This window comes from Exophiala spinifera (genome assembly GCF_000836115.1).
Source record: "Exophiala spinifera strain CBS 89968 unplaced genomic scaffold supercont1.2, whole genome shotgun sequence".
Taxonomy (NCBI): Eukaryota; Fungi; Ascomycota; class Eurotiomycetes; order Chaetothyriales; family Herpotrichiellaceae; genus Exophiala; species Exophiala spinifera.
This window is the reverse complement of record NW_015622514.1, coordinates 2460837-2478172: the sequence shown is the minus strand read 5'-3', so window position 1 is coordinate 2478172 and position 17336 is coordinate 2460837. Positions and strand designations below refer to the sequence as shown.

Here is a 17336-nt window from a genome sequence, read left to right as displayed (position 1 = left end):
ACCACCTCGGAGATTGGCTCGACCAGTAGCCAGTCAACAGCGTCTACTTCAAGCTCGAGTGTCTCTATCGGTCCTATAGACGGTTCAACGACATTGAGTACTTCGAGTAGCACCTCGTCGATATCATCCACTTCTGATTCTTCGACGGTGACACAGTCTCCCACCACCTCGGAGATTAGTTCGACAAGCGCTCAATCCACAGCGTCTGCTTCCAGCGTTTCAAGTTCCGAAAGCTCGGTATCTAGCACCAGCGATGTCCCAGCAACTTCCACAACCGTGTCGTCTACCGCAGGATTCTCTTCGACCTCGTCTTCCGGGGAAACAACCACGTCTTCCGGGGGAACAACCACGTCTTCCGGGGAAACAACCACGTCTCTGCTAACAACAGAGAGCCCGTCAAGTACGACTCTCGCATCTTCAACGTCTACCGAGTTGTCATCTTCCACCACAAGCTCATCGACCAGTACAGTCTTACCGATCAGCACAGACACTTCCTCGTCTACGGGTATAGGTTCTTCAACAAGCATAGCTTCGTCGACAGCCAGTTCGTATACGACCTCAGACACATCTGCTAGCACAGTATCGCCTGCCAGCTCAGCCTCGTCGTCTACCTCGGCATCGTTTTCTAGCTCGGTGTCATCTGCTAGCTCTGCGTCATCTGGCAGCTCCTCATCTAGCTCAGCAACGTCTTCTATGTCAGCATCTTCTGCTGCGTCCTCCTCCTCATCATTCTCGTCCTCATCATTCTCGTCCTCATCATTCTCGTCCTCATCATTCTCGTCCTCATCCTCATCGTCCTCATCCTCATCATCCTCATCCAGCTCGCCTTCTAGTTCGCCATCATCTACTCTCGCGAGCAGCACCACTTTCAGTTCCACATCAAGCTCTCGCACGTCATCCGGAGGGACAAGTACCACGACATCCGCGAGCCCTATCTGCAACCTAAATGCCAACATCTGTTTGAACTCTCAGCTGATTACCGCCAATACTGTGGCCACTGTTAGCTGTCCTTTACTCGGAGGCATCCTTTGCACGGTCAATGACTTGCTCTCGCTTGTACCACAGCTTCTCAATACTAACCCTGACGTTGCCACCGTTTTAATTGGCGACAATGAAGTTCTCGGACTGAGTATCGCTCCGGCAGCGGTCTCAGCTGCGATCAATGCTGGAGAGTTGAATGGGATCTGCGACGCTCTTGGAGGTCCCGTCAGTGTCACTATCCGAGACCCGACATGCCCGAATGCTCCTCCAACTAGCAGTACTTCGTCAGTTATCACGAGCACTTCCAGTGGGACCAGCTCAAGCCTGACCACTGTCACCGGAACATCCTCATCGTCGGCGAGCACGACGTCGAGTCCGTCAAGCAGTAGTGCTGCACCGTCATCGAGTCTGACGACTGTCACCGCAACTACCTCATCATCGGCGAGCACGACATCAAGCTCATCAAGCACCATTGCTCCAGGGTCAACAACTCTGACCACTGTCACCAGAACATCTTCGTCGACGAGCTCATCCACAACGTCAGCAACGCCTATCTGTAACCTCAACATCAACGTCTGCTTGAACTCTGCATTGATCACGGCGAACTCAGTGGCCACGTACAATTGCCCCCTCCTTGGTGGTCTGCTGTGCACGGTCAACGACCTCCTCTCTCTTGTGCCAACGCTCCTCTCGCTGAATTCGAACATTGCTTCCGTATTGATTGGCAACAACCAGCTTGTTGGCCTTTCTCTCACACCTGAACAAGTGACGGCCGCTCTTGCTGCGGGAGAGCTGAGCGGTGTGTGCGATAATTTGGGAGGGCCTGTCAGTGTCCTCCTCAATGACCCGACGTGTCCTACGAACCCCACTTCCGCTTCCAGCACAACAACCACTGGGGCCGGGACGAGCTCGACATCCACGACAACTGGAGCCGGGGCGAGCTCGACATCCACAACGACTGGGGCCGGGACGAGCTCGACATCCACGACGACTCGACCGGGAACGAGCTCGACATCCACGACGACTCGAGCAGGGACGAGTACATCATCGGCGGTCCCCTGAGCGACTCTTCGTGAAGCTGTGGACGACATGACCAGGGATGACATCGAAAGTTGACGATGTTTTTCAAGTCTGCCCCAGAGCCTTGTGGGTGTTGTTGTGGCCGATTCTTATCCTTCTTCTTCACCTTCTTGGGCCCTTTTATTTTTGTTTCCTTCTGGCCCAGCACGTTTTTCTTTTCACTTAGATCTGGATGCAAGCTTGCTTCCTCTTCGATGCCCGGGGTTACGGCATCTCCAAAACAAAAAGAAAATCATGAATCTGGCCTGGCTGTGGCTGGACATGGTCAATGGGAAGCACTTGGTTCAGTCTTTGGCCGCAAGAGGTCATTCCTCCGCCCTATCTACAGGGATCAGTGGAGGTTGTTTTGGGAGCTTTGATCAGATTTCTTCTATATTTCTACATAACTTTCCCAGCGTTGAGATATTACGCGTCTTGAGGGACATTGACCAATACTATATTGATTGATATTCTTTGCAAGTGGCTGGCCACTGAGGTTTCTTGTATTGTAACGTCTTGGGTAGTGAAGACCCTGCAGAGGGATACCCATCCAGCCACATCCAATCTTGATGTCGAGCCAGGGTGTTTACTGCACCGGGGCCTGTCATGAAAGTTGAGGAGTAATAAGGTCTCGGGTTCATGCTCCACGGCGCCGTTTGCCGTTATGGATTTGCGGTGGAGACGCCACTTAGACACCTATCGCGAGACACCGTGAACGCCTCCGATGTCATCGAACCAGGATGTTGTTTAGGCCCTCGATGCCCCCTTTTGGCGGAAGATGCACAATGCAAATCGCAGAATTGCATGGGCTTCATCGAATCGCCCCTCTGACGCACAAATGGACAATGGACAATGGATAATCGCTTTCCCTGCCCCCGGCCTCAACAGTCTTTGCATCGCAAGGATGGGCCGCGTCCGTTGGAGCAAGTGGAAATCCACAGGGAAATCCCAAGCGGTCTCGATCTGTTTTGACCCCTTGTCTCCCTTGAGGTCATCGTCTGTCCCCCTGGCGCCACCTGGGTAGCGAGCTACAAAGCAACTCGGTAACGTTCCTTGATTTACGGGAGAGTTACAGATAATCAATCTACTCGTACGTCTCCTCCGTGCTCAAAGAATCAGACACTGCGTTTTTCTCACCCTCCAGAGAGGTCCATGCCGGTGCCCAATGGTTCTTGAAGCTGCCAAAATTATCAGTTAGTGGTGTTATCCATCCCCGCCACCGCGCATGCTGCAGAGTGTCTCACTTTTGCTCGAATAGAAACAGCACAGCCACTCGTTAGCGGTGGTCACTCGTCGACACGGGTGATGATGGATACGGAACAGGGTGCAGAAAAGCGTCGTGTCACCCGAATGACATCTCACGCATCCCGACTTTCTGGTCAAGACTCATCAGTCTTTGGCTTGTCGTATTCCACAACACCGGCCCTTGTGCCTGCACGCGAATCCTCGTCGAACGAACCACGACGTCGACAGAGTTTCGTGCCGGCGTCCCAAAACACCGCCCCGTGCGACGACGACATCATCGCGGCTCTCGAAGAAGAGGAACCGCTACCGGCCGTCCGAAGACGCAACTCCGCCTTTCTCGAGGTTGGACTCGGCGGTGATGATGCCATCGTGGACGCAAAGTTGAGCGACACCACCACCACCACCACCCGACCGAGACTGCAAGTTCGATTCCGGAGTACGGTCGACGTCTTCGAGCCTGATCCTCCTCTCTCAACCCGGGACGAATCGTTCCCACCCGCTCCGACCGCCAGAGACAAACCTCCGCAAATGCCTTTTGCCTTCCCTACGCTGTCGAGGCTGCTATTTCTAGCCTTGGTGGCCGTCCTCGTCACGCAGAGTCTCCACACGACACCGATACTGAAAGCCGATGCGAATCCCGTGGGACCAAGAAGAGATGGACTGCTGGCGAGAGATACTCCGCGACAAGACAAGAGGGCACTACCTGGGGCGAATGTGAAGAGAGACAATAGTCCCACGGTCGTGTGCAAGAGGTGGGCAGGGCAGAGTGCCCTCGTCAACGGGACATTATACTACTATGGAGGCAGATCCACGACGTCTGGAGACCAGACAGCCAACGAATGGAGTGAGTGCTCGAAACCATCGTCACGCCTGTCTGAATGCTGACACTCGACCCAGACAACGATCTGGTCGCGATCGACTTGACCAAGTCGTGGCAGATTTCCACCCCTTCGATATCGGGACTTCCAATCCCCAGCGGTCCTCCCGCCGTCTCCCTAGGCTACCTCTGGAACTCGTACGACGCGCTGTATCTCTACGGCGGCGAATTCTCCGACAGCCCAGCAGAATCGCCCGTGCCATTTTCAACTTGGTCCTACGACGTCTCTTCATCGTCTTGGACCGAACTGTCCAACCCGAAGACGAGCGCCGGCGACAACTCTGAGCCAGCAGGCCAACCCGTCCAACGCGCTGCCGAAGGAGCAGGTGTTTCGGTGCCCAATATCGGTCGGGGTTTCTACTTCGGCGGCCATCTCGACGGCTACACCACCCCCGGCTGGTCTCAGTCCGTGGCTCGGGTCTACATCAAGGGCCTCCTCGAGTACACGTTTCCAGGGTACACCAACGACGCCGTCTCTGATTCCGGCACCGCAGGCTCGTCAGGCATATATCGCAACATCACCGAGGGCGGAGTCCAGGACACAAGCGGATTCCCCGAGCGCGCTGACGGCGTCCTCGTCTACGTGCCCGGCTACTCGAAACAAGGCATCATCATCGGTCTGGCGGGCGGGACCAACGCGACCTTCACCCAGATGAATGTCATCGACGTATACGACATTGCGGCGTCAAAATGGTACAAGCAGGCCACCAGCGGGCCTACGCCCGACATTCGGGTGAATCCGTGCGCGGTCGCCGTCTCGGCCGCAGACGGCACGTCTACGCAGGTGCACATGTACGGAGGCCAGAACCTCGTCCCCTACGGCGACCAAATCCAGTACGACGACATGTGGATCCTGACCGTCCCCTCGTTCACGTGGATCAAGGTCGACACGTCCGACCAGGCGACGCCGGGACCCAGGGCAGGACACACGTGCAACGTGTGGAACGCGCAGATGGTCGTGGTGGGCGGGTACGTCGGGCAGGATCAGGGTTGTGACAGCCCAGGCGTGTACGTGTTCAACACGAGCAGTCTGAGCTGGCAGAACGAGTACGTCGCGCTCGACTCCAGGGACGATCTTAATCGGCAGGAGAGCCAGCGCGACGACGCCGCTGCCTTGCAAGGAAGCTATGGCTATGCTGTGCCCCCGGCTGTTCAGCGCGTCGTAGGCGGAAACGCCGTGGGCGCCGCGACCGTGACCCAGCCAGCGCAGACAGCGACACAAGGACCCCTCATGACGGGACAGCCTCTGACCTACAGCGTCACAGGGGCACCCGGTGCCAGCGGGACCAGTAGTCCAACGAGTGGCGGCGGGTCAGACGGCTCCGGAAATGGAAGCGATTCTTCAAGCGGGGGCGGAGGCGGAGCGACCAACGTCGGTGCCATTGTCGCGGGTGTCATCGCTGGTCTGTTCGCCGTCCTGGCTGCATACTTGGGCTTCTGCGTCTGGCTGTACCGCAAGCAGCTCAGGATCTACAAGAACCACTCCGACATGGCGCAGCGACAGCATCTGTCCGGAGATCCACGCTACATCGGCGCGGGTGCGGGTGGTTCTGCTGCTGCAAGTGAGGGCGTCGCAGCTCAGAAATACACCGACAAGAGCCAGACGGACAGCCGAAACAGCGCAGACAACCATTCGGGCGATGGGAGTACGACGGGTGCGCGCTCTACCTCTGCCAGGGCAAATCAACTCAACAGTAACAACCCGTACAGAAACGTCGCCGGCGGCGCGGGCAGTGCGACGGCCGCAAGCAGCACTGAGGACCTGATGGCTGGACAGGAGCCGAGTTTCCTGGGAGTCGTGTTGAATCCGAGAAGAAGCTTGAGGGTCGTCAACAGAGACTGATCGATGTCTTTTTTTGAAGATTGCTTTTTCTTCAACGGAGATGTTATTGCATCTTTGTTGTTTGTCTGTGTATATAGGTAATGACTCTGAGCGAGCGTGATCATTTTCACGACTGAATTTTTTTGATGTTGTTGTTGTTGTTTTCAACACGTTCCTCGACGTCTTGGAAACGACCCGAAACCCAAGAAGTAAGCGAGCGAATGAGCGGGAATTGATGAAAAGCGAAATGTTGTTACCTCAGTGATAGGTATCCTTCGGGATCCCCCAGCACATATAACGGCTAATGTCTCTGTAATATGCATGGAAACCTCTCTCTCTTTTCACTCTTTGAAAATCATACCATCGTACGAGGACGATTACAAGTACAAGCACGATACAAAGTAAGAGCCTGAGATCATCTTCCCGTCCGTTCTCTTTTCCGTGACGAGGTCGTAGGGTGATGGTCCCGAAAGGGACTCATGCCGGGGCTGGTCTGGGGATGTAGGGTTTTTAACCTTGTGCACAGATCTGTGGAGGCGGAGTCTCGACGGTATCTTAACTTATTAAGGTATGCGTCCCTCGAACCTTGTGTACCCTGACAATCAGACAAACTTTTCTTCGTCAATAAGGTTTGAGTGGGAATTCGGCAAAGTCAAGATTAAACACTGAGAGCACATCACACACAATGGTTAGCATCTGTCACTCTGACCCAGGGGGATCCGCTCTGTTGCTTATAAGCTCCAAAAAAGCTCGTCGGACATTGGAAGTTATTTTCCGTACGCGGGAAAAAGGGCTTCAGAGCAGCGAGGGGTACTGCTCGCTGCCCCCCCCTTTTTTTTTCTCAAATCCTGGAGACACACTTACTTTCTTCAAACGCGCCAAATGTTCCATCGAAGTCCTCATCGACGTGAGCCTCGATTCGATCGTTGTTCCGAAGGGATTCGAAATGCAGGTATGACACCACGGGTTCACCAGGAGGAGGAAGTTGACCTCCATCTGGGTTGTGGGCATGGTATTCTGTCTGGACATTCAGGCTGCCGCTTCTGTGGTCGGGGACGATGTTTCCCGACGTTTCCATCGCGGCTTGAGCCATGGCTTTGGGCACCAAAGGATTAAGTTGCTCTGAGTGTGGTCGGGCTTGCGAATGGGTGGTGGTGGTGGCGGTGTCTCGGGCGTGCTTCGTCCCGACAGGCGGTATGTGGTCTATTATTATATGATGTTTCGGCGGGACCGTGTCCGGCGGTAATCGTAGGGCGTTGTCCATCTCCCGTTCCATGGTCTTCTTGTACAGCCTCGTCAGCATCTGATCGATGTGCCTGGCGATCTTGCTCTCGTCTTTGATGGCCCTACACGCGGAGATGATTCTCAGGACTCCGGCCTTCGCTTCGCCCGCGGTTTTGCTGTACGGTTGACAGGTCGGTGCTATGCACAGAACACTGCCCGCCGTAAAGAGGTGCATCAGCACGAACGATTGAGCAAGGTGGCCGTCAAATTCAGCGACCGGGACCCGTGACATGCGCAACGCTGCCTGTACCGACGCCCCCAGGGAGTCCGGGACATCACTGATTGCAATGTTCTCGATGCTCTCTTCTGGCGGGATGGAGATTCGAAGTTTCAACAACGGCCGGCGAGCCCATACTCTGGCGGCGTCGTATAAGAGCTGCAGAATAAATCCTTGGAGTCCGAGTTTCCTTCTGATGTTCCTTTCGTCCCAGTCGCATCTGTCAAGTTCAAGAACATTCCATGGGTCGTCCGCTGGCCACTGGGAAGGTTTGAACACGGTAGGAAGGTTCTCGTGCCATTGTTCCAACATGACCTCTGTGCTGTTCACGACCTGAATCAACGTCTTCAAATCTTGCACCGTGACTGGGCTTCGTAGCTGGAGCACTTTGAAACTTTCCAAAGTGTGTCGGATGATATGGTAAATCTCGAACTTCAAAGCATGGTATGTGAGGAATGTCACTTTTGGATGACTTCCTTGTAAAATGCCAAGTCTTGCCGTGTCAGCAGGGAGTTCCGTATCGTCCAGGTCCGTGAGCTTCTTGAACTGAGCGAATGCAGGATCTAGCGTCGCCGGACGGCCAAAGATCATGGACGAAAATTGGTCAGATACAACCAGGTGGTTCCAGCAACGATTGCTGACTTCGCGAGCAATATCACCACCGGTGCTTTTCGCTTTGTCACAATGAAGAGCTAGCGCATATGCCGTTCTGGCAGACACCCCAGACACGTTCCAGGCAAAATTCGACGAGCCAAAGTAGACGTGATAGTTGGCCATCAACATGCAAATCTGGTATGCTTCGATTCTTGCCTCCATCAAGACTTCGTAAAAGTGTGAGCTTATCAGCATCATCAATTCTGAGCTCAATGACGCTGCTGTCGCCGAATAAGCATGCAACAATTGGTGTCCATTCCAAGTTTTGTCATGCTCTACACAACGCAGGCCCAGTACTGCTACCATGATGATGAGAAGAACCTCGCACAAGTCCTCTTGCGGCCATGTAGAACGGCTGAGGATCTCTTGTGCGCGGTTGACAAATGACGGCTGATGGAAGAGCATAATGTACCAATTCACTCTGTCGAAGTAGGCGTCCACAGCGATTGGCAAGAAGCCTTGACAGGGTAAAGGCGTCGAAATGTGGTGTGGAGTTTGCGGATCTACGGTCGCCCGTCCAGGGTCACCAGGGATTGTTCCGCTGGCTGGAGAATCACTGTCGTCGTCTTCTCCGAGAATGATTTTCGCAAAACCCATGGTAGAGTCGTTTGCGCCATACTGTCGTCCTTCATCAGGACTTGCTTCTGATCGACTCACCAAATCCGGGCTGCCATCGAAGTCGCGGATGTAGCTAGATGATTGAGTCTGATCAACAGCAGAAGTACAAGCTGCTTGCAGCGGGATGCGTGGCGTGCCAGACTGTGATAACAGAGGAGTGCTTGACGGGCCTTCCAGTCTGGCCCCGCGACCTGCTGTGTGGTTGAAGGACCCCTTACGCTTGAGAGGACTTCTCTGCGTCGAAGACTGTGGTTCGCACTTTGTCCCTGCTCTGATGCATAGAGTGCAGGGTTTCTCGACATCACACTAGTTCCAGAGGTCAGGATATGCAGAAGAACCGCGATGGGAGGGCCGAGATACTCTTAGCTTTTGCCGGCGGCACCTATCGCAGGCCCACGCAGGTCGGCTGGCGCGCTGTGCCTGATCCATGCACTGGGCTCACGAACCTTTCAGAGTTGCCCGCGCCCCGTTAGATGGAGAATTTTCATTGAAAGCAGACAAGGTACGGACGGGCTCCCAGATCGCAGTCGCAAGACACCGTGATTGAGCTTGAGGGCTCGGCACAGGGTGCTTGTTCTTTCCCCGCGACTTTTGCCCGTTCTGGGAATGTCTTCAGTCTAACCGAAGTTAGTTAGTGATTGCGCCACTAACTTGGAGCGCATACTGTCCCCAGGGAGTCAGAGCATTTCCCTGGGGTCCTGGGGTCACATAAAAATCCCTAGATTGCCAGCAGTTACTAGCAGCAATAAAGCAATACACAATCTCTCAGAAAACGCGCGTTTTCCCAGTAGGGGGGTTCTAAAGATTGTCTTTATTATCTCTCGTGTCTCCCACTGTTACTAAGGCGATATCTTTTCCCTTGGTGGCTCATGTGGAGATGAATGTACATGCCCCTGATAAGAGGCAGCGCATTCATGGCCAAAGGCAGAAACTTTGGTTCTTTCAGGTCGCGGAGCCAGGGTCCAAGCAGAATGACAAAGACGCGTTGAATCACACAAAAACCATTGACAGAGACCCTTTTTGTTGTCCTCGAAGGGCGGGCCCCGTCTTATTCTTCAACTAGTGAACATGCGCTGCCTCTCTAAGCGAACTCTTCGCTGCCTTCTGTCCCTTGCTGGTACCGGCACTCTTTGACCAGTTGTTTTTTGTAGGCGCCACACATTTATATCGGCGCCTCTGAAATATCTTGAGATCTTTTCAACACCTGCTTGTCTCTCCAAAACAAGCGTCCCTCAAATATTCCCGCAAACAGATCTTGGTATCAAAATGGAAGAGACAGCCCAAGGTCTCGAAAACCTTCATATCGAAAATCTTGACGATGTCCTTCAGACCATCGGTCTGGTTGGTGATGTGCGGGTGAAAGTCGCAGTCGATTTCGGCACTGCAACTTCATCAGTATGCTATGATATTTTGTCTCCTTTCGCAACACTGTTGACATGCCCTCAAGCTACCAATATTCTTCTAAACGAAAAAGGAAGTCACCGCGTGGATACTGTTGCCGCAATTTGGCAGCCAGTCGCCCAGCCTACTTCTCCGTGTCAACTTGTCTTTGGATCGACAGCATGTGAAACTCCTCCTGGAGAGTTCAAGCTCATTGGAAGACTGAACCTGATGAAGTTGCATCTGCTTTCGAAGCATTATGACGTCGGGGTCCAAAATCTCCGCGAAGAGCATCAGCATGTCATAGACAGCATATGCAACACCACATCTGGAGGATTGTGTCGCATTTACGACCCTCTTCGTCGCACCTATTCCACGCACACCATCAACTCAGTATCTCGTGTCATTGTCGAGTTTCTGCGGTTTCTATTGCGGTCGACGATGGCGCACTTTGCTCAAAAGTACGCTCTTGACGTGTCTATGGTAGACACAATATTCAAGGAGAAAGTTGATGTAGCCATGTCGATGCCTACCGTGTCAACTTGGGAGAAGGACATGCTCGACAAGTTCCGCGAGCTCCTCCACGACGCTGGACTCCCCCAGACGACTTTCATCTTCTCCGAGGCGAAATCTGCAGCCATTTTCCATGTCTGGCAGAAAGCACAAGCAGAGAAGCCGAAAGGAGTAGTCAGCATTATCGTCGACATTGGCTGTGGCACCACTGACTACTCGTGCCTGTACCCATATCATGTTGCATCCAACAGAACCAGTTACAAGCTGGGAGAAGTAATTCCTGGCACGGGATCATGTGACGGCTCTCAGCAGCTGAACGAGAAGTTCAAGGCTCTTCTTCGCCATCACTTAGATGGCAAGATCGCTGAATTGGTTCCCGAGTTCCAGGGAGATGAATATCAAGTGCTGGAGGCCTTTGAGAGAGGCTTCGAGCTAGTCAAGAGAACTTACAACGACTCCAAACCAGAATACCATATTGTTCCGATGTTCGACGAGAGTTATCTCTTTCAACCTCCTAATGCCGAAATCCAAGGTTTCAGGATAGAAGACGACCGCATCGTCCTCAAGGGTGTGGTCATGCGACGAATTTTCGACGAATGGTTAGAACGCATCATCCGAGTGTTGAAAGAGCAATTGAAATCAGTGCGGGAGAAATACGAAGGCACCATGCCTCTATTCATCGGCCTCACCGGCTGGGGAAGCCTCCCACCGTATGTGCTCCGCAAAATCCGGGAATCCTTCGACTCAATCAGCGTCCAATTGATGGAGACGAAGGACGGATCTGCGGTGGCCCAGGGCAACTTCCTCGAGCTCGCCACGGAGGACCTTGCGACTCTCATCCAAAGTCGGACATGGTACGGAATCAGAGCAGAGTACGGAATCCAGTGGATTGTCGAAAAAGACACAGCCTTGTTTCCCTACAAAGAGAGAGGTATAATCGGCGCGCAAACTATTAGGGATCCAAAGTTTCCTCTGGCATTTGAATTGCCAGTGATTCGACGGGGAGGTGCAGGCGAAGATTCGGAGGGTCCGAGTGAAGTAGGAATGCTTAGGATCACCATTCCGAGCCTCCAAAGCAGTGGATTCACTCTTGACCAAGAAGAGGGGTCGAATCATCTCACTTTTCGATACCAAGTCAAGCTCAAACTGGACAGATTGATGGCCTCGCTGGAACTGACGATTCCATGCGGTGGTCAACAGGTCCACAATGCCAGAGCCATTGAAAAGGGTATGGTCGCTTCATTTCCGCTCAAGGACTTGTACATGCATCCAGCACTCATGGGGAGCACAACGGCAAAGATGCGCGCAGCTTTGGACTGTTCCTCGCAGCGAGGATGCGGCGGAGGCGGCTGTGAGTGACGCTGGCAGGATGGATATCAATCGATGTCGTCATTGAGCTGGAGCCGAGTCTATGATACGAAATCTGTACGGTAGTTTCTGTGCCTGAGAGCGCAAAAAAAGTAGCGAGTGAGAAGACATGCAATGGCAAAGACGTGACAATTTGAACGTGGTACCTACTGGCCTTATAGCGGCATGTGCTCTGTTTCTTCTACTTCGTACTAAATTCTCTTCACGCCGCTACAACAACAGCCGCCAAGCGTCACGTGTCGTTCCGGGTGTTTAGTAAATCCGCATCCGGCGCTTTTCTCACTTGCACTGTTTTCATCAATTGATGACAGAAAGGGAACGGCGTTTCTCTCTTCAATGAGGAAGGCTTTTCCCATGGCATTGTGCAACCGTGAATAGTCTTCGGCTTTCACTCCAATCCATCCATCCCTATTCATGCTATTGTTGACATTCGTGAACGGTGATGCTACCTTTTGACCGCATCCAGGTCACCCACGGACTGTTGGCCAGTGAGACACATTCTTCGGCTATGTACATTCTTTGTGATACAATCAAACACGATGGCTTATATTTGCTGCAACTTGCGAACTTCCGCATTTCTGCTTGTCTCTTCATTTTCTATCTGCTACATGATACTCTCCACTTTGATCGACGGGATCGTAACTTCGACAGTCCAGTCTATCTTTCTTTTTGGTGTCGTAACCTTGCTCCAGACTCTGACTTTGGCGACAAGCAGCTACTATGGCGCCCAGAGTAAACTGGCCGTTGCCTGCAGAAAAGTTTGTGCTGGACTGGATCGAAGACAACAAGGGGCCTGGTGGGAAACTCCTACAAGACGGCGAGTCGGCTATACAGGAGCTGGCAGAAAATGACGACTTTCTCCAGCTTGTGCCGATGCTGCAGCGCTGTACACCACCAGAAAGACTCCTCAAGATCACTGAAAAGCTCAAGCGTATGTACGACGAGTTCAGACTTCCTCAATACCAAGAGCCACTCACTACAATCTACAAGTACGGCGTCAAGATATTCAACTGGGACACATTGGGTAAGAGATATGCGACTCTCTACACCCCGGAGGAGATTGAGACTCGAATCCAGTTGACCACCAGTGGGACGGCGAGCCCGCCCACGGAGACATCGAGCACTCCACAGCCAGGTTCTAAACGCAAGTCTCCAGACGCAGAGACTGATGATCGCACCTCAAAACACTTTCGACCCTGCAACACCGGGACGGATGATGGAGATGGCCACGCAGTCATCGATAAAACTAGAGAAATTCCACCACAGTCGGAGCCTGTCTTACGTCGAGAGATATCCAGCGATCAACAGCGACCTGCCCGGACACTGCCTGCTCTGCCTGCTCTGCAGCCATTCGACCTACGAAACTTTTCAACGATACGCCCTAAGAGCAAAACAGCCAACTTGCCCAAAGCCACTGAACTGCTTGAGCGCGGGTATGAACGGCTCTCGTCCCATGGCGCTATCGATGGTCAATTGCGTGAGATATATGACAAGATCACAGAGGCTGTGAAAGACTTGGTCGAAGGCTCAGAAATTGGCAAGGATCAGCCAATCTGCTTCGAGCCTGAGTCCGCATACCCCGATAAGCTCGCTCGTCTCATGATGGCCGTGCTGGGGTATCCGGGCGACAGCGTGCGGGCCCGTCACGTCCTCTACCAACGACTGCAGCAGCATAAAATCATTGGCTGGCACGTCTTCATTCGTTCGTTGCTTGCTGCGGCTGTCACCCGGTGGTGTCTTGACGCTGGGCAGACCAAGTCCGACGCGATGGGTGAGCAGAGCATCTATCAAAGCTATGGTAATGGTGTAGTTCAAAAGGTCCTTGAAAATTGTGAGTGCGAACGTTGGCGAAGGAGTCTCCACGTCTTTACTGACTCATTTGCAGTTCTGGACCCTGAGCTCGAGCTTGTCATTCGAGAAAAGCTCTTGGTTGCTTACATTGATCAGAATATCATACCCAAAATCCAATCACGCGCAGAAGACATGGCTTTCAGGTTTCAAACCTTCGTCGAGCTGCTCCTTCCTAGGCTGGCCACCCGAGCACAACTGTCTCGAGGAACCGAGGACATAATCGAGTTCCCCGAGCCAGAGTCAGACCATCCGGCGGCCTTTAAGCAATCGCCCGTTCAAGCCAATTTTGACCAGGCGCTGATCTCCATCTTCAAGGATGCTCTACACTGGCGAGCGGGCAAAGACAAAATCACAAGGGAGCGTTATACATTCGTCTTCCCTTCGATGGGAGCCTCATACGTCAGCGAGGACATGTTCTCTCAAAAAGACAAAGACGGAAACAGGCTAACCGCACCGATCGTAGTTTGTCTGTGGCCGATCGCCTACCGCTCCACGCGAAGCGCTCGTGATCCTAGAAATTTCGAGGATCGGCTCAGGGTTTCGAAGGGTGTGGTCCTTTGAGGGCTGGTGTTGACATTGCCATTGCCATTCAAGCCTGGTCTGGCCTTTGGGGCTCTCTGGAAATACTTTCCTCGGAAGTGGGAGACAGTCTTTACATGGATAGAAAGACAGGGACGGTTGCAACAACTGCCAGATTGCACCGTGAGCAAACGCTGTCCGTCATGGCCCTGGACTCTTGTAGCTTAAAGCGAGACCAGCATCGTTTCGTTTCAACAACTAATGTATTACCCATTTGCAACTGACCCCAAGATGATGACCGTGCCATCATTCTATCAATACTAACTTAGCCAACTTACAATATTGGTCTTGCTGCAAATTGAAACCTCTGCCCCCCAGAAGTCGGCGGTTTTCTCTGCACAAAAGGAGCCCATCATTGGACTTTTATTATTAGCTTGGGCGCAAAACGACCGGGAGATGCACTCTTAGTAGACAAAGGACTAGAAGAATCCGCGTTTTTGATAAGATTGTTGCTATCCAGCCTTGGTCAACCTGGAGACACCAGTAATGAGTGCAACTCATATTGGTTAGCCAAAGTCGACAATATCAAGCAGGGTTCTCGCTGAAATGAAAGCCGAGTGCTGTAGATACTCGTGCGTGTTGCGCTCTACTACCAAACAATGTAATATCCCGTTGCGCAATGCGAAATCTCTCCAAGCCGAGGTCGTCGCAGCAGACTTGACAAACAACCATCGTTTCCCAACCTAGTCAAAGTGACGCTGCATGTGTTGTGCTTTGTGGGTTACCTAAATGGTGGAGCCTTTCCTAGACAGCGGGCCCTTGTAACGCCATGCGCCGTATTTTGTTATTACCTTCTTTCCAAGTAGTGGCGAGTAGCTGGGATATCCTCTCTCGACTCTTAGCAGACGTTCGCTGCGGGACCTCGAACTCGTTCTCCTTGTTTCGCAACACAGCTTGTCTCTCGAGCGACGACTGATTGGAAGTCTGCACATGCAAAGACGCAAATGACACGTCCGAAATTGCAGTGTCGGAAAGATTGAGTTCAGGCTGGAACCCATCCATGTCGCTCTCCTCCCGGGCTGGCTTCAGTGGAGCCGTATCGCCTGATAAACCGACTTGGTTTGCCGTTCTACGAGGAGCTCTAACCGTTCTTGGAACAAAAGTTGGAACCTTTGCCCACTCGGGAATATCTCGTCCTCCCATTTCGATTTCAGGTGCGGGTGAACGTACAGCGCAGGGTTCAGCTCCGGCACGAGTGGTCGGACGAGAAGCTGAATTTGGTGCTGGGCGGGTTGTGGATGAGGTTGAGGGTCGCTGTCTAACGAAACCATGGTCCCAAAGTATGGTAGAGGAAGAGATCGCTCCATCCATATACACCATTGGTCTCGGTACTGCTGTTCTGCCGCTTATCGATTTGTTGGATTCCGCATTTGTACCTGGCCTCGAACTTGGTCGGGAAGTTCGACCGATGGATGCTGCTGAGTTCTGGCCAATTGTAGCATTCGACAAACTTGGCCTCCTCGGCCTATGAATGCTGACAGAATAGCGATGGGCTCCCTCACCACGGGCCGAAGTTGTCGGTTTATCTGTCAGTCGACGACGACGAGGGGGAAAGTCGGGAGGCAACCCGCGTTGACCATAGAGGTGAGTCGCAGCAACGCGTGCCTTCGAAGACAATTTGTGGGTTCTTTGGTTGAGGAACGGACCTCTGAAATGTGGTGGCGGGTCCTGCTCTGATCAGAGATGCGGATTCTTTTCAGTGATGTAGGCATACCGTTGACTTCGAAGACGTCTGCATTCTACTGCTATCCTTCAGCTCTTCGCGAATTCTTCTCGAGACCTGAGTGCCATGAGTCTCCATTCAGCGCGGTGCAGTTTCATACATACTTGGGATAACTCTTCAGATCGAGAAACTGACCCTTTTGGCATTCCGTCATAGTCTAACTGTTGTACTTAATGTCAGTGTTGTGTCTGAGACCTATTAGCACACATACCACCAGAGGTTCGACAATCTCCTTGTCAGGCTCTTGCACATCCGTCGACTTTGCTGGCGGTGGCACACAGGATTCGGTCAGGAGTTCTGGTTCCGGCAACAAAGATTCGGTGGTAGCAGGATGGTCGACGCAAAGCTCCCTTTTGACGGGTGTGGAGGGTCGACTCTTCCAGGCGAAGAGATCGTTGGGTATCTTTCTCAATGTCCTTCTCATCTTCTTCCACCTGCCTGGACGGTCTTCCCCAATGTCCACGGTGCATTTTCTCGCACAAGATATTCCAAGTTTCGCCTGCTTGTAGTTTTCACTGTCTGGCAAGCTGGTTAGAAATTCCTCGTCGTCGAGTGAAAGCTTTGTCGAGGTGATCTCTTCAATCGAGAGCTCTGGACTCGTTGCCTCTGGAGTGGTCGCCGTGCGAATGAAAGTTCGCTCCCAAAGAGGCCTCGGAATGTCGTCGAGTGGGGTGGAGGGCACACTGCTTGCTCGAGAGGTCACCGAATTCCTCGCACGCAAACTCGGGCGTTGAGACTCTGGAGAGAGCTGTGGAATCTCCTTGCTCAATGGCGATGCAGCTATGGTGCGTTTTGGAAACCGAGCGCCATTGTGTATGTTGGTGGGTAGGGAGCGGAGTGGATGATTGGGAACCGAGAACGAGACTGTGACCTGTGGTTTCGGATTTTGCATCTTTGCACCGCAGTTTGCACCAGGAGGGGAGCTTCCAGCTTGTCGGAAGAGGATGGCAAAGGCTCAATGGCTGTAGCTGCTACCACATATCTTTGTGTCTGGAGAGAAGGGGTTGCATTGACAAAGATTGGAAGCAGGAGCTGTGGACAGGAGACGGGAAGGCACGTGAGAGTGAGAACGAGAATGAATATGAGATAAACAATCAATCATGGGGAAGTGGGAAGCAGCAGTAACATTCACAGTCCTGAGCGCCGAGAGAAAGGACGAGTAAGC

General features: G+C 52.8%; 6 protein-coding genes across 6 annotated transcripts; 3 read left to right on the top strand and 3 right to left on the bottom strand.

Annotated features, from left to right (window-relative positions):
- Positions 1 to 191: 191 nt before the first annotated feature.
- PV08_03205 (uncharacterized protein) lies at positions 192 to 2072 on the bottom strand (the record flags this gene model as incomplete). Its single annotated transcript, XM_016377562.1, has 2 exons — positions 192 to 942; positions 1081 to 2072. The coding sequence occupies 2 exons, from the start codon at positions 2070 to 2072 to the stop codon at positions 192 to 194; spliced, it is 1743 nt and encodes a 580-aa protein (XP_016239132.1).
- A 1276-nt stretch (positions 2073 to 3348) lies between these two features.
- PV08_03204 (uncharacterized protein) lies at positions 3349 to 6005 on the top strand (the record flags this gene model as incomplete). Its single annotated transcript, XM_016377561.1, has 2 exons — positions 3349 to 4129; positions 4183 to 6005. 2 exons carry the CDS (start codon positions 3349 to 3351, stop codon positions 6003 to 6005), a joined length of 2604 nt encoding a protein of 867 aa, XP_016239131.1.
- An 820-nt stretch (positions 6006 to 6825) lies between these two features.
- Positions 6826 to 9059, bottom strand: PV08_03203 (uncharacterized protein; the record flags this gene model as incomplete). The annotated part of the gene is made up of 2 exons (XM_016377560.1): positions 6826 to 8948; positions 9017 to 9059. 2 exons carry the CDS (start codon positions 9057 to 9059, stop codon positions 6826 to 6828), a joined length of 2166 nt encoding a protein of 721 aa, XP_016239130.1.
- Positions 9060 to 10023: 964 nt separating this feature from the next.
- PV08_03202 (uncharacterized protein) lies at positions 10024 to 12009 on the top strand (the record flags this gene model as incomplete). The annotated part of the gene is made up of 1 exon (XM_016377559.1): positions 10024 to 12009. The coding sequence occupies one exon, from the start codon at positions 10024 to 10026 to the stop codon at positions 12007 to 12009; it is 1986 nt and encodes a 661-aa protein (XP_016239129.1).
- Positions 12010 to 12738: 729 nt separating this feature from the next.
- On the top strand, positions 12739 to 14430 carry PV08_03201 (uncharacterized protein; the record flags this gene model as incomplete). The annotated part of the gene is made up of 2 exons (XM_016377558.1): positions 12739 to 13849; positions 13904 to 14430. The coding sequence occupies 2 exons, from the start codon at positions 12739 to 12741 to the stop codon at positions 14428 to 14430; spliced, it is 1638 nt and encodes a 545-aa protein (XP_016239128.1).
- Positions 14431 to 15192: 762 nt separating this feature from the next.
- On the bottom strand, positions 15193 to 17063 carry PV08_03200 (uncharacterized protein; the record flags this gene model as incomplete). Its single annotated transcript, XM_016377557.1, has 4 exons — positions 15193 to 16116; positions 16163 to 16228; positions 16276 to 16332; positions 16383 to 17063. The coding sequence occupies 4 exons, from the start codon at positions 17061 to 17063 to the stop codon at positions 15193 to 15195; spliced, it is 1728 nt and encodes a 575-aa protein (XP_016239127.1).
- Positions 17064 to 17336: the final 273 nt, after the last annotated feature.